The sequence below is a fragment of the Xiphophorus maculatus genome, chromosome 1 (assembly GCF_002775205.1).
Source record: "Xiphophorus maculatus strain JP 163 A chromosome 1, X_maculatus-5.0-male, whole genome shotgun sequence".
NCBI lineage: Eukaryota > Metazoa > Chordata > Actinopteri > Cyprinodontiformes > Poeciliidae > Xiphophorus > Xiphophorus maculatus.
This window is the reverse complement of record NC_036443.1, coordinates 15441947-15458054: the sequence shown is the minus strand read 5'-3', so window position 1 is coordinate 15458054 and position 16108 is coordinate 15441947. Positions and strand designations below refer to the sequence as shown.

Below are 16108 nucleotides of genomic sequence, written 5' to 3'. Positions count from 1 at the left end.
TTTCTGTTCAGTAAACAAATGCATCATCGTCTTTTTGGTTTGTTTGTTTAGCTCAGTTTGTACAATTCCCATTTCCACGGCATTCAGCTCAATTTACTACCTATCGCATCAAACTTCAAAAATATAAAATAAACGCTTGCAGACGGATGTTTTCATCATTTGGGAACCGGGGATGCTGTTTTCAAACAGAATCTGAATGTTCTGTTGCTGAATTAAATATTTCAGCCACCCAGGAACTTTGTGGTCATCGTTTGACTCTCCTGTTCATGGTACGCCATACGTTTTTTTTTTGTTTTTTTTTAAAAGCAGATCTGAACTGCAGGAAGGCCAGTCAGGCACTCACGTGATCTGTTGCTATGACTACATGGCATCAATGTTAAAATTTGCATTGTGCACAGTAGCCCTACTGGGGACAATTTAGCACCCTCTTTCTGCCTAACAGAAGCTGTTTTATTTATTTATTTTCTTAACTTTGCCTGATTTCCTGAGTAATTTAACAAAACACAAAACCTAGTTTTCTTGCGATTAACCTAAACAGCTGGATTGTCAGCCATGGATTATATGCTGGCTGTTCTTTGAAGATAAGCTTATTTAATTTGAAATCTACAGTCGTGTGCGTCCAGTTAGTATTTTTTATTAGTGATTCGTAATGCATAGGACATATTTTATTCCTTTATTTGAAATTATACATTTGAAGCTAAGCTAAAATACAGATCATGGCAATTTTGAAATCAGTGAACAATTTTCTAAAGTAAACAAAAATAAATAACTAATATTTAATAAAAGGCCTCATCATACATAAAGATGTGTTATGGCTTTAGCTAAAAGGATGTGAATTATCACTATAATTATTATTATAATGACCAAATCACATATAGTTGATGGCAGGTGTGAACTCAAAGACTAAATGCTGAAACTGAATTAGAACGTGTTTCAAGATTTAGTTTAAACACACATGTGTGACCAGGTTATTGCACGTTTTCTCACTTGTATGTTCTTATTTTTCTTCTTCGACTTAATACTAAATGATTAAGTTAGCTAAAAATAGACAAAGTTTGAAAGTTATTTATAATGGTCTCTCTTTTTTTGATTTCTCAAATCTCAACAAAAGAGGACTTGTTCTGTAAACTTTCAGAGGCCATTGTAATTTAGAAATGATCCTAGAATTTGAAATGAAACGCATTCTTCCACAGCAGGTGAGTCTAACTGCAGTGGAGTAAAACTCACAGTTTTCATGTGGTTTTAAATACTGTGTGATTTGACACAGAGGTTCCATTTCTCTTAGCCACTCGTCAAAATGAGAAACACAAGAGAACATCAAGTAAAACATATATGTGCTTATCTTCACCGGTCAGGAAAAGGCTCCGAGAAAATAACTTGGTCATACAGACAGCGCGACAATTAAAAAGTTGTAAAACGCTGGCATGTGGTGGGCACAGAATATACAACTTGCCACAAATCAAAACCTTGGACATAGTGTGAGACACAACGAGCAGGGCTCTTCTCCACGCAACATGTAGGTTACACACAGTTCAGTGGAAGCGTCCCAGCAGTCCCACTGGGTAACACACTCCACAGGACTAGATTTCAGGCATATCGGGAACAAGGCGGGAAACTGGCAGCTTGTAATGGGACGAGATAGGCTATCTTTATTGTCAAAACATGGGAATGAAGGGGGGGAAAGAGGCTCAGATTAGCCTTCCTGACAGTCGCCCGTTTGATGTTTGTGCCAGAGTGCATTAGGGACTGTTATTCCCTCTTTTCTGCACTTGCTAACACAAAAATCACTCAGGAAAAGGCGAGACTTGCTTGCTAATCAACAGATAATGGGCCACACTGTCCGTTTGCCGCAGCCGCCCGCCATCCTGTGTGCACGCTCACGGCACACTCGCTTCACACAATCGGACGGCGCAGCGGCGCCTTTGTTTTGTTGGGGGGGGGGGGACTCTGGCGTGACACAAAGGGTGGGTACAGACGATATCGCAGTTTACTGTGATTCATTTCAGTGGAGAATCGAAAACAAATTGTATGTTTTCTGTGCGGCTTCCACCGATTTATGGCCAGGGTTCACGCAGAACGGTATGTCTTATCCAAACTTTGACCTTCTTGTCTGCAGACAGGAAGTTCCAGCCCTTATATTTCATTCTCCATGTCTGTGCAGCATCATCTCAGCTTCGGCTCACCGGTGCTATTTTTCACCAGAGCTGATCAAAAAAATTAAATTAAATTTAAAAAAAAAAAAAAAAAAAAACAGAACTGGAACAGAATGGTAGCAACTGATAATTTGCATTTTTTTAATGCAAAACCCAACACATTACCAGAAATACCCGGCTTTCATTGACGTTATACCCAATGCAAAACCACAGCAGAAGCCAAGAATCATCCAGTGTGTACAGCCACATCAGAATGCACCACCCTGCCTCTTCCTGCACTGATAACATGGTGAGAGACAGTGGAGAGGGTGGTGTGACTATGAGCAGAGAGCAAGGATGTGTGTGTGAGAGAGAGAGGGTGTGTGGAATATGGCAGCTCCTTGACTTTCCTCCTCCACAACCCATGAAACGGCCTCCATCAGAGGAAGTTGCTCCTGCAGAGTGTCCATTCAGCTCCCAGAGAAAGACAAACACTTGAAATGTCAAAGCCAGCAGATTTTGCAAATATAAGTTCTATTTTTCGATAAACGCGTCACGAAGGGTGGATGGTGGAAACGTCTAGCGGAAGTTCTGGGTAGCGGGTTTGATTTCCCGCAAGTCACCGAAAGCAAGTAGTTCAGGTGAATGCGTTTGCGAAGAACAAAGCGGGGAAAGCTAACACAAGCAGGAAAGATCTCGTTTTCTGTGCTACGGCTGAGCAGGAAACAAATCTATTCACCGAGCCATGCACTCCCATCCTGAAATCTGGGGAGTGAAAAGTTAAGAGCAAGAGAGAGGCAGAGGGAGGGGGTACCAAAATAAAAAACGCATAATAATAATGACTTTATTTCCATCTCCAGCCCACAGATGTTTGCTTCCTTCCTTTCCCTTTCAAGCCTGATGGAAATCGTTCGCCCTTCAAACGGCTTTGAAGAGAAAAGTCGCTGTGGACGATTGTAGATACGAAAGTGTTTGTTGCCTTTATTGATTGGGTCATTCTCTGCTCTTGTTACGGAGGCTGATGTCTCTCATCTGCGTCGCTCGGGCCAGACTTGAGGCTTCCTCTGTGTTTACTGTAAGGACAGGAAGATGCAGCCTTGCCTTTCGCCACCCCTCCCCACAACATCCTGGGATCATCTGGAAACTTCTCCCCACAAGGATGCCTTTCCACGATCCCCGTGGAACTCAGTGACCGCTAGAAAAGAAATCAAACAATGTTCTTTCAATCAGTTATTTTAAGGCCTCCGTTAGATATTTGACCCTCGCTTTCAGTCATAGTAAAGTGTTAAGAAATATAAAAGGCTGCAAAAAAAATGTAAACCTTTTCACATTTCATCACGTCACAACCACAAGCCTTACCTTGAGGTTTTGTGTGATGTGATAGACCAGGACAAATTAGTGCATGATTACTGAAGTGCAACAAAAATGATTTTGTGGCTTGTATTTACAACGAGTCCCCTTTACTCTGGCATTCTACGAATAAAATCAAATGAAACCAGTTGACGTTAGAAACAGCCTACTTGTGTGTAGTTTGATCAAACGCAGCTGTCGGTTTCAGAGGTTTGTAAGTCAACATTATTGAATGAACAGAATCATGTGGAGTGTTTTTCAGAAAAGCAGCCAAGAGGCCGATGGTTGCTCTGGAGGAGCTTCAGCGATCTGTGACTCAGGAAACATAATTTTGTGGCCCAGTTATTTGTTTTGCTTCCCTCAGATCGTTCTTTTTTATTGAAGAGTGGCAAAAAGAAAACTGTTTTTGAGAGACAGCCATGTGAAGTTGGTCTCAAGTCGTTTAGGGGACACAAGAACACGTTGAAAGTGAACTGGTCAGATGAGTTTAAGACTGTGAGTTTTAGTCTTCGTCCAAGATATGAGTATCAAAAAACTAAGACTGGAATTTAACTGCAGCACACCATCTCCTTTAGACTTTAGATCTAAATCCAGTTGAGAATCTGTAGTATGGATTTAATGTGTGAATCAATCTGAAGCCATTTTTCTTCGGCTCCACCACTTTGTATTGATCTGTCACAAAAACAAAATAAAATGCAATGAAGTCTGTTGCAATGTGTCAGAATGTAAAAATTGTCCAAAGGGTATTAATACCATCGCAAGGTGTTGCACATGACCAAACCAAACCGGAGAAAAGGCGATTTAGTTCAAAAATTGAGCCTTGTGTGTCTCAGGAAACTAGAGATAGCCCTGTGAGAAACTCTGACCTTTAATCTGCCATTAATTTCAGCTTCCTCGTGTGATTGCAGATGTCTCACCCTTGGGACACAATGTTTGCTCTCTCGTCTGTCATTATCGGAGTCATTTTATGAGGCTCCCACCTATTGTCTCGAGGTGGATAAAAATAATAAGTTGGCAATCTGGCCACGGGGCGTTCCAGTGATGAGGTCTTGGGGAGGTTACTGGGTATCAGATGGGGTCAGGCCGGCTCCCCGAACACAGGAAGGCAACACTGTAAGTCATGGTCAAGGGTATCGAGGCAGGACACTTGTGCTCCTTCTTCTTAGGTCCTCTTACCTTCAACTCAGTCTATTAATAAATTACTCCAGTGGGCAGGATGAGCAAAGAAAAGCAAGGGCATGTACGCTCAAATGATATGTCTCTTCAGGATGTATCTCAAAGATGATAATGCAAAGCTGGTGGGGAACCTTTGAGTTTATCGGGTGCAGCTTTGCAGTTTCAGGAGTTTAAGTTGTTCATATTCTTACAATTTTTATCCTCTTGTGTCCAGTAACATGTTTAAAGGAAACAGCTTTTAAAAGCGGATTTATTTTACATGTCTAGGTGTTGATGATAGATTTGTACTTTGAGCCATTTCACTGGGCCATGTCATTCAGTACACCGCCACCTACTGGGAAGGCAGAGAAAGTTTACAGACACATTTTATTATATCCACAACATTTTCCAAATAAATTGTGACATTCATTAATAATTAAGGACTTGCATAATTGGTTAAATTTAAAGAGCTGATTCTATGTTTGCAATTAATTATCTGTCCATTAAAGTGAACATCAGGCATCACTGTCAATATTTCACAGAATTTTAAACCACTGCTAAAACTATACTGTTCTGAAATAAATTTTAGAAACAGTGAAAACAATCTCAGGTAAAAACATGTTTTATAGATAATTTACAAAATTTTTTCTATAAAAAAACCCAAACATTTTTGCTGATATTTTATATAATGGGAATGTATTTTTATCTTATAATTGAGAAGCAGCATTCAGGTTCTCACCACAAATCTGGAGCAAACTTCCAGAAAAGACCCCACCTGTTTAGAGTTGCTTTTGAAACATAATAAATTAAACATTAATCAACATTCGGATGTGTAACAATGGCACTTGACAAAATGTAATACTTCAGCTGTTGACTGTGTGTTCTGTGACTTTGTATTTTTGTGTTTTTATGATGTAAAGCACTTTGAACTGCCTTGTTGCTGAAATGGGCAATACAAATAAACTTGATTATAATGCTGAAATATAAAAGGAGATTTATATTCTAACTTTCCTCCACTGACTGCTGAGAAGTTAGTGGAGGAAGGCTCATTGTCAGTGAGCCTTAGAAAATGAGCTGCAGTCCATTACTCGTGACTCTCAGCAAATTATTAAAAGTGGTTTGCTTCGCCTCTCTCAAGGCACTTTTTCCTTCTACTCAACTTTCCATTACTCATTACAATAGCCAGCCTTTGAATATATGAGCTTTTATGGCTTATCCTCTTTGTGGAGAATCTCAACTCCTACTGGATAATTGCTTTGTGTGCTATTTTATTCTCCTTTATGTTTTATTTTTCTCTTACGGTTGTGTTAATGTGAAGCACCTTGTGGTTTTATCCGGTGAAAGATGCTACATAAGTAAAGTTCAGCAGTCTCCTCATAATGTTTTTTTTTTCTGAACAAGATGTTGAAAATGAAAAGTTGTTCTCAGTCAAACTACCTGCTACAATAGATAAAATTAAATAAATAAATGAGCAATGTCATACCATTTCTGTTGAGAAAATCTTTTTTGATCTTATATAATGTTCAGAGAAACAAAGTTTCACGTTTTTATAATCATCAAAGTTAACAAAAGTAAATGTCTACACTTCTCTGTGGCTTTAATCTATATTATGTATAATAACGTTTTAATTTTTTACGTGCAATTAGTGAACTAAGCTAGCTTTTGACCGATATTCAAATTAAAACACGCAGCTGGACACATTTTAAACTCCTTAAAACTACTTGAAAATCACATACTTTAAAAATCCCGACTGAAATCACAAATCCCGAGCGAGGCTATCATGACTCATCCATGAAAGGGTTAACCCTCCTGAGATGGTAATTGATGTGGAAGGGGTTAGGGTCATTGTGTTAACATCATATGTTCTTTGTATGGCTGAATTGGAGGCGTGTGCTGTGGCGCGCAGAGGAAGGGAGGGCAATCTTGTCCGGATGCTAATAAGACCCAATGGCTAGCGCAAGGTGGGTAGGAGCGCTGAGAACAGAAGGGGGTGGACGAAGGAGAGAGAAGATCTCAAAAGACGCGAGAAATTAGGACGCCAAAAAGAGGATGACAGCGCCAGAGGAGGGATTTGTAGTCTGGGGAAGCGTCGGACTTTAGGTGTGTGCGCGCCTCCTAAAGGGGAGCTGGAGAGGAGAGTGGAGAGGAGAGGAGCGGTAAGTGAGCAGAAACCCTTCAAAACACCTGCCTCAAGACAGGTACCTGTGGAGGAATCGAGAAGACCACAGGAACGCAGCGCCTCTACTGAGAAACGTTTTTCAGAAGCCCTCATTGTGCATCACTTTAAATGCCTGATGTCAAACTTTTTACATACTTTAACTAATCAGAACACTTTTTGGGACTGTTAAAAGCAATATCCACTTTGTAGTTTAACTTCTAATAAATTAATCTTTTAACAATAACAATCCAAATACCTCAAACGTGCACACTTTAAGTCTATTTTAAAATACCAGCACTAGTTATCCATGATTGGGTATGGACCAAGATCTGACCCTCATTCAGTTGCTGTCACACACCTGGAACCGGACTGTCATCCTGAGCCTCTGAGCTCCAACCCTCCCCAATGAAGCAGTTCTGGTGGGCCCGCCTGGCACCGCTCGGCCTGCTTGCTGCTTGTACCTGCCTAGGCGTGGTCCAGGGATGCGGACCCGGTCCTGGGTACGGCACGCGTTCCAGGCCCAGGAAGCTCACACCTATGCGCTACAAGCAGTTCTTCCCCAACTTCTCTGAGAACACCCTCGGGGCCAGTGGCAGGGCCGAGGGCAAGATCTCACGCAACTCTGAGCGCTTCAATCAGCTGGTGTGCAACTACAACCCAGACATTGTCTTCAAGGACGAGGAGAACACAAGCGCAGATCGGGTCATGACTAAGGTGAGGTTGGTGTGTTATGGATTTACATTTTTTCACTTGATCTCAGTTGAGTTACACTTCCAATCCGGGAAAATTAACAAAGTGTGGACTGTCAGATGGATGTTTTTTGTGTTTTTGTACAATTAATAGAGATGCGCTGATGAGGTTTACCTGGTCGATACCAATATCTGAATATTTTTAGATCAGACATTCAGATTTGACTGAAGTTTTTATAGTCAAATCTGATTTTGGCGGACTTTAATAAGCTGGCACCAGTGTCCTTTTATTGATCACAATATAACAGAAAATGGGTATAGAGACATGGAGAAGACTTTCAGGAAAGCCCAGGAGGTCAGGAATCAAACCCCAGATGACTTCTTTGCATGCGGATTCCCTTCTTATATGGGGCCTCTGCAATGCCAATAAACAAAGCTCCACAACACTGATTTTTAGATGTTATTATTTGGAGGAATATAACGCAAAAATGTGCTGCTTGCTCTTTGCGGTGGATTTGAATGAAAAATAAATTGAAAGAGAATGTGTTTCATCGTCTTTAACAAAGAGAGCAGAATATAAAAATAATGAATTACAAGATTATCTCTAGGCATTGAAATATTCTCCCTAAACTTTATCAATCTGGGAAAAAAAGTCAAATCTGGTTTTTGTTTTTTGTTTTTTACCAAAAAGGGTGGGAGTCTTTAATTTTGAACCAATCACTCAAAAATCTGATTCTATCCAGTATTTAACCAACTGCTTGCCAATCAAGGACAAATTAGTCAATTTTGATGTGTGAACAATTGATCAGTGCGTTGCTGTCGATTTAAAAAAATGTTGTATTTAAACGCTGGCTGGCATTTATAGCTCATATGCTTTCTGCTATGTTTATGTTACGCTCAGCTCAAATCAAAGGACGTCATTCAATGTTTGCTAAAACTCTGTACTACCTCCTCCATCTTTTAAAGATTACGCAATCAGGACCTAATGCTGCGCACCAGCTCCTCCACAGAAACTCTTTTTTTTTTTATCTTTAGCCAATGATGTTGACACTGAAAACTAAATATTTAAGTTGCAGATTTTGTTCCCTTAATAGAACAAAAATCCATTTGTGTGCCAGTGAAATTCTTGCTTTTGTATTTGTTTACTAGGAATTGAACCCCCAAATGTGTTCTTTGGAAAAAAAATAAAAAAACAATTGCGGACACTGAAAAATACACATTTTCAGCCAAACTCTTTCTGAACCGGATGCAGCTCTGTCCACTATACAGAGGATCTTGGTAAATGTTTGGGATGTAGGTCTGTGTTGCTTCCTCCTCCCAGAGTGATTGTACGTGATGAAAATCTTTAATTGTATGTGCATACCCTCTGTGTACCCAATCTGAATGTGTGCATATGACCCCCCCTACACGTGAAAGACGCTCTTTATGCGTCACTTTGAGAACTCCGAAGAGGTCGCCTATACTGAAATTCCCGCCTGCTGAAGTAATGGCACCGTCGGAAAAGCGACTATTGTGGTTGTGACAATGAAACGCCTCTCTTCAATGGCATTGCGAGAGAAATGTACCCAGTTTGTTTTCTGCCCCTCACTCTTTCTCACTCTTTCTGTCACATTCCCAAGTACATGCCCATACATTCTTCCCCTCTGGCCTCCTCGTTCGCCTCAACCTCGACCCTCCTCTGCATTGCTTTCTTCTCACCGAGCTCCTGATCTTGCTCTCATCCTCTATTTTATTTATTTATTTTTTTTTGCCTTTCATCATTTTTGCTGCACAAATATATTTTAAAATTACTTGTAAAGGTCACAAGATGACTAAATTGATCATGCACTGAAGAAGTAGTGAGTGTATCATCCCAGATGCTGCTGCTGTCATCATCTTTTTGTTCCACTTTCCCCCAACTCTCTATTTTGCGACAATGCTGACACAGTCTGCAACATTATGGCCCATGGGGGTGTTAAGAGTCACTGTGCACACATTTGATCAAATGTCTCAGGGGTGAAAGTGTCTAACTCGAGCCTGGAACAATCTGGAAAGGCAGAGAATGGCCTTGATTATTCTGCCACCCTGTTGAAAAGACCAAAGAATGTGCTAAACTGGCTACAGTAGGTTGCAGTCTGATTGTTTGCACAAAGCCGAGATGGCCTTTAGCAGAGCGAGGGAGGAACTGTGTTTTATCGGTCTCTATACTTAGGTGTAGATTTGGATACATGGCTCTGGTAACTGTAGCAGTGCCTTTGCTGTTTATGAAAGCTTGCAAACATCTGAACAAGAGTTCTGCTCGGACACCATAGAAAGCACATCCAAAGTGTAAATGGAGATGCAAGACATCCGAGGGACATTTCTAACTGAAAATGGAAATATTAATGTCCAAATATCTAGAAACAAAATATTTCACACAAAGGTAAAGATGGCGCAATCAATTGATAAGAGATTGGAATTGGCAAGTTTTCCCTTGCTCTTTTTCATTAAATGCATCAAAGCTAGAAACTCCCTCTAGGTTTGCTTGATTAAAAACATCAGCCAACAGCATGTACTTTTACTCACTTCTTAGTTTAGTAAAAATGGAGCAAATGCCTATATAAATGCAGACAATCTTTAATCTTCTTGTCAAAGAAAATACTAATTTCTATGAGCCAGTGAGTGCCTGATTGGCGCATCTTGAGTTTAAAACTACAACCTCTAGCCAAGAACATCAGGATGTACCAAATGAAAGCCCATGCAAACGACTAAATATTACAGTGTGCAAACCGTGAATGCATGGAGCTTCAAAATGTTCATACCACCAAATATTACATTGAAGCAGTCCTTGCAATTTTTGATTCCCTTTGTGATTTGATATTTTGTACAGTTCTAGTTTTTAAAAACATGGGAACTTAACCAAAATCATGTCAATTCTTTAAGACGTTTAGTCTAAGATGTTTTTAAAGAGAAATATATAGATAGTTCTTAAGATATGTCATGACATATTATAGGTAGTTCTGGCATTCTGCCAGTTAAACTAATGCAGTGTTGGAGCATGTGCTTGCTAACCTAAAACTATAAAAAGCTCATATTGTCCTCTACACCTGCGGACCCCAACCACGTACCTCAAACCCACTGACCTTTGCTAGGTCAGTGGGTTTGAGGTACGTGTTTAGATGTGTTCCTGTTCTAAGAAACTTTATTCAGAAGTCTGCATTACTCCTCAGCATACTGGCTACCAATCCACTAATTTAAACAACAAAGTGTTTAAAATATGAACAGTTGCTTGTGGCCCTGTACCTGCCTGAAAACTGTCTGAATTTCCCCTATTCTTAAACCTTCAACCTGTATATTTTATTCTCCTGCAGCGATGTAAGGACTGTTTGAACAGGTTGGCCATTGCTGTGATGAACCAGTGGCCAGGGGTGCACCTGCGCGTGACGGAGGCCTGGGATGAAGACGGCCACCACCCTCAGGGCTCTCTGCACTACGAAGGCCGGGCCGTGGATATAACCACAGACGACAGAGAAACGAAGAAGTACGGCATCCTGGCCCAGCTGGCTGTAGAAGCAGGATTTGACTGGGTCCATTATGAGTCCAGATATCACATCCACTGTTCAGTCAAAGCAGGTAAGTTTGATTCTTCACTTATAAGTGAATTTTATGAAAAGTTTATTTCAGTAATTCACTTCAAAAAGTGAATTTCATTATGTTCAATATTTATTTCTGTTAATTTTGACAATTGTGACTCACTAAACAGTATCTGCATTCAGTCATCGGTTATGGCTCCCTTGCATTAATTTCTGTATATTCGGAGCATACGTATATCGAGGCCATATATTGTCTGTTTGTCAATGTTGCACTAAAAGTAAACTCATGAAGCGCACAACCCATGTGTAACTTTATGCGGCTGCCACAAGTTCGAACCCTGGCCTGTTGACCTTTGCCGAATGTCTTTCCCTCTCTCACAACTCACTTTCCTGTCCAATCACTGTCAAAGAAAGGCCACTAGAGATGAGAAAATATAAAAAAAATCTCTATGGATTGCATTTGTGTACACACACTTTTTCCTTTCACCAAGCTTTCCATTTATATGCTTGGAAACAGCCCTATGAACGGACAGCTTCTTTAGCAATGAGTTTTAGTATCTTTCTTCCCTGTGGAGGATGTCAATGGCTCCTGAATCATGGACAGTCTTTCATCCTAATGTTCTTAGAAACAACATTTTGGGAGATTGATATTATATTTGTGACACATTAACTGAAGTTTGCAGAAATAAATGTTTGAATTGCAGAACTTTGTGTAAAATGCATTTACAATAGTCTTAGTTTTTGATTTAAAAAGCTTGAAACAAACTTTTCATTATTCTAATTTACTGAGTCGCCCCTTCTGTGTGAGGGATAAAATATATCACCTTTGAAATATTTTTGAATGCTAAGGACAGTAAGGAACACTTTCTGTTTCATCCTCTCTGCAGATAAATCTGAAGCAGTGGAGAGGGGTGGGTGTTTCCCAGGCTGGGCCCGGGTGACGGTTGCTGGAGGAAGGCAGAAGACTCTGTCATCACTGGCCTCTGGCGACCGGATCCTGGCTCTGTCTGGGACAGGCCAGGTCGTGTACAGCCAAGTCCTCTTGTTTCTGCACCGGGACCAGGAAAGCCAGTCTGTCTTTCTGTCTCTGGAGGCAGACGGTGGCAACCGACTGGTCGTGACTCCACATCATTTAGTGTTTTTAGACCCCGACTGTGGACGCGATGCTAATGAGTATCGGGCTGAGTTCGCGAGCAGAGCCAGAGTCGGTGACTGCGTCCTCATCGGCACACCGGGGGGTCAAACAGAAACATCCCGAATCGTATCTGTCTCTCTTACTGAAAGTGTGGGAGTGTTTGCGCCCCTCACTGAAGCTGGAACTTTGTTTGTTGACGGGGTGCTTGTGTCCAGCTACGCACTGCTGGAGGACCACGACCTTGCACACTGGGCATTTGGACCTTTACGGCTTCTCCATTCACTGAACCACTTTTTTGGGGGGGAAGACGTAAAAGGGAAGCAAATAGCTGGCACTAAGAGTGCAACACAGTTTGGCACAACAGAAAAAGTGAGTATTCACAAACAAAACAATCTCAGTGAACCTCTTCGAATGAAAGATCAAGAGCAGTGCTCCTTGAAGACATCAGAAATACACTGGTATGCTAGATTACTCTACAGATTTGCAAGCATCTTCTTGGACTCCAACATTTTCCATGCTTAAAAGTTGAAACATACTGCAGGCTGTACCTGAAGTAAAGCTGCTGTTTGTTTCCTTCAGATAAGAAGGATGTGAGAATCTGGAATTGCTGGTTGGCTTTTTACACTACTGTCTGTATGCTAATATACTGTCAATGCATAACATAAGGAGTCTGTAAGATATGTTGAATAATGAAATTATTGGTCAGAAAAGATTAAAACCAAATATTACTGTATGTCAGTCAGTATTTGTACAGCTGTTATTTCTTTTTGCAGTAAAAAAAAGAAAAATATGATGGGATAGGAATGAATTCCCTGTACAACAGAATCTTTATTTTTGTACTTCATGAATCATAATATAGAGAGGTTGCATTTTATCATTGCTATAATTCTACAACTTGTATTGTAAGCACTGACTTGGTATCATATCACCAAATGAATAAAAATGTAATTCCATAAGTGCAATATTTGTGTTTTCTTTAGCTTCTGCACTTATTAAAGTAATTTCTCTTTGACTTGTTAAGCAAAATGTTGCTGGAGGATTAAGGTCCATGCAAGGTAGTTAACAAGAAGCCCAACTGTGCCACTCCTTGTCTTTATCGCCTTGAGAATATTGGAGTAAATGGTTTCCTCTGTGTGATTTGCAACAATTACTGTTTGAATTATGCCAGTTTTATGACTTTTGAGTTACTGTTCTTTTACATTTATGCACTATATTTGTTTGGAGGGCAACAAGTGTCTAAATCAAGTGGATTCAATATTTTTAGCTGTCGCAAAGTAGATAAGAAATGAAACAATTTTCACTTGTTCTCCAGCAAATGTCCTTAACTTGAAAAGTATGAGGGCAGAACGTGCTCCGCTGCGCAACCCGCCAGGAAATATGAAAAACATTTTATTTTGATTATGAAATGTCATTTCATACTTTTGTGTATGATGAATTCTGATCGTAGTACTTTTATAATTACTCCCATTTTATATTTACAAAAGCATATTTGTATGCATTTTTTCTTTTTGTTTCTAATATTTGAAAAGGTTTTGGGAATTTTTGGTCCTAAATATACACGTAAGGAGAAACTGTGCCCCCAGCATGCACATTAAACACCTGATCCAAATTCTTTTATTTGTTCCTAAGACATATGCTGGAAAAGGTAATGGACTTGTGTTAATAAAATGAGGATGAGGTTATACACCCCCTTGTGGAGGAATTGCGTATTGTCACCTGGATCGCATAAAGTGGTTTTTCAAACATAAAGTAACTACTTTTTTTTGTTAAATAATACTAAATTAATTTACTACAAAAACATGTACATATATATATATTGGAAAATGTACCTTGTTATACCCTCTAACTATACATCAGTTGCATGCATTAGGCATTCTGTAGGATGTTACCAGAACCCAGTGACCTCAATAATAAAATATTAAGAGGATAAACCGCAGATGAACAAAACTCAGCTATATGAAAGAGGCTTTCTATGACTTTTTTCTTTTTGCTATTTCTTTCTTTTTTTTTAATTGAGTGACCTTTAAATTTTAAGTGTAAAAAATTTTAATTCGATAGAAACATACAACTAAAGATAAAAAAAAAAAAATACATTGTGCTTGCCAGGTTCATATTCCATTGTAAACATCTGTGGAGGTATTCCAGGGGATTATCCTTGAAGCGCAGGAGCCAGATGGGAAAGCATTGGCTTCATCGCCTGGCCAATAGAAGCAGCTTGGCGTTTTAATACCACTCTCTGTTCAGATCTGTTGGCCAATCAGTCACCACGCTTTAACCGGTCTCAGCCCCCTCCAAAATCTGATCTAATTGTCTTAAAGCTGAATGGGGAGTTTAGTAATCCTGTCACTGGAACCAGTAATGCCTTATTTTCCAAATGAAAACATGTTCACCTCACACTCAGACGAAGAGAAACTCAAACATTAGCTGACCAAACAGAACCAGGGAAAACTGCTGGTGTAAATTTCCAAATAAAACAATAAAGTCTGTATGTGGGACAACTCTCTGAGAGAGTCACAGGTGGCAATCTGAGGTTTATGAATGTAGGGAAATTGAAGACATAGCACATTTTTCTACAATTTTTACGAGGCAGAAACTGGCAAGCTGTTTTTATTCTTGTTAGACTTTTTGAAGAGCTTTTGTCATTTTCATGTTAAACCCCACAGAGGTTTAACATGCGCAGACTTTTCGTTGTGTCTGGAACCAACTCTCGTTTAAAGAAACAAATCCTTGATTATTTTATGCTTTTATTTAATTTTATCCAAAACTGTGTGGCAATGGTCATACGGTATGACCAAACGCCCATCTCCAGAAGTTCATGTCGGGCCGAAGGAGCTCATATGAAATCCTTCTATCAAATTCTAAGTCTGTCTTGTGCTATGCTCATAGTGTGCTGTCCATCAAAAAACCTCTGCTCTTTTCATTATTGTATCATCTTCCACCATACACCGGCCTCCGAATTTAACAGCATCTCCGGTGTACAAAAACCTAAAATAAATTGATATTTTATTGTAGAAACATAATCTCAAATAAGATAAGACTGCAGTTTTTTTATTGTCCTGCTTACTATGCATGGTGGGAAGGCAAACGTGGGTTTTCATCCAGTCTTGTTACAGTCCTGATTGTTTTAAAATTGTGATTTATTGCTTTGACTGTAGATGATTAAGGGGATCTTTTTTTTTAGCTATTCCATAAACTAGTAAGATCAGCACACATCTCCCCCTCTTGAAAGGCAGGTTCTCTTATCTTTCCCATTTTAAAGAGGGACAACTTGAAATTGAAATATGTACCCTCACATGTATGCCACAAGACGTCATGGATAAAAATTGAGCTTCTCAACATAACTTAAAGAGGTAATTAAGAAAAGGTCACTTGTTTTCAATTTATAGTTCATAGTTTTTTTTAACACCCTGATGTCCTTAAAAAAGTGCAGAGTACTTAAACACTTCAATTGCTTCTAGTTTATATGAATTATTGGGGTTACTTGCTACCAAGTGTTGTGCCAATGAAAATAAATGTAGAGGGTGCTGTAAATTATGTCATATTTGTTTAGTTTTGTGTTGAAAAGTTGGCGTTAGAGCAATGATACCCATTAGATTTAACTCAAACCAGAACATTGTGTTTCAGCTATAACACTAAATTATTTCTGTGCTCTGCTCTCAAAGTCTATCAGATTTCTTTTTTTCTAGCATAACTATGTATTGCAAAAATATGTAATGCAAGAACAACTGCAGATAATGCTCCAGCAGCAGTGAAAATTCTGTCATCTACAGTGAATGAATCTGAAGAATTCAATAAAAAATAAATACCTACTTTTACCACGGCTCTTCATTTTGAGCTGCTTCTAGATTGTACGTCCCCCTCTGAGACATGTCAGGAGTTGTTGTGGATCAAACTTGTGACCTTCTTCCAGTGGGACAGACTGTTACCCATTTTCTGTA

General features: G+C 39.6%; 1 protein-coding gene across 1 annotated transcript; it reads left to right on the top strand.

The window, feature by feature from the left end:
* Positions 1-6637: 6637 nt before the first annotated feature.
* Positions 6638-13203, top strand: dhh (desert hedgehog). Its single transcript, XM_005801423.2, has 3 exons — positions 6638-7509; positions 10814-11075; positions 11923-13203. The coding sequence occupies exons 1-3, from the start codon at positions 7201-7203 to the stop codon at positions 12690-12692; spliced, it is 1341 nt and encodes a 446-aa protein (XP_005801480.1). The 5' UTR covers positions 6638-7200; the 3' UTR covers positions 12693-13203.
* Positions 13204-16108: the final 2905 nt, after the last annotated feature.

Bases quoted from the DNA above. Each gene is read 5' to 3' on its own strand.
- dhh (XM_005801423.2), top strand. From the start codon at position 7,201: ATGAAGCAGTTCTGGTGGGCCCGCCTGGCACCGCTCGGCCTGCTTGCT. The intron at 7,510-10,813 runs GTGAGGTTGGTG...ATTCTCCTGCAG, and splicing joins CAGATCGGGTCATGACTAAG to CGATGTAAGGACTGTTTGAA. The intron at 11,076-11,922 runs GTAAGTTTGATT...TCCTCTCTGCAG, and splicing joins CCACTGTTCAGTCAAAGCAG to ATAAATCTGAAGCAGTGGAG.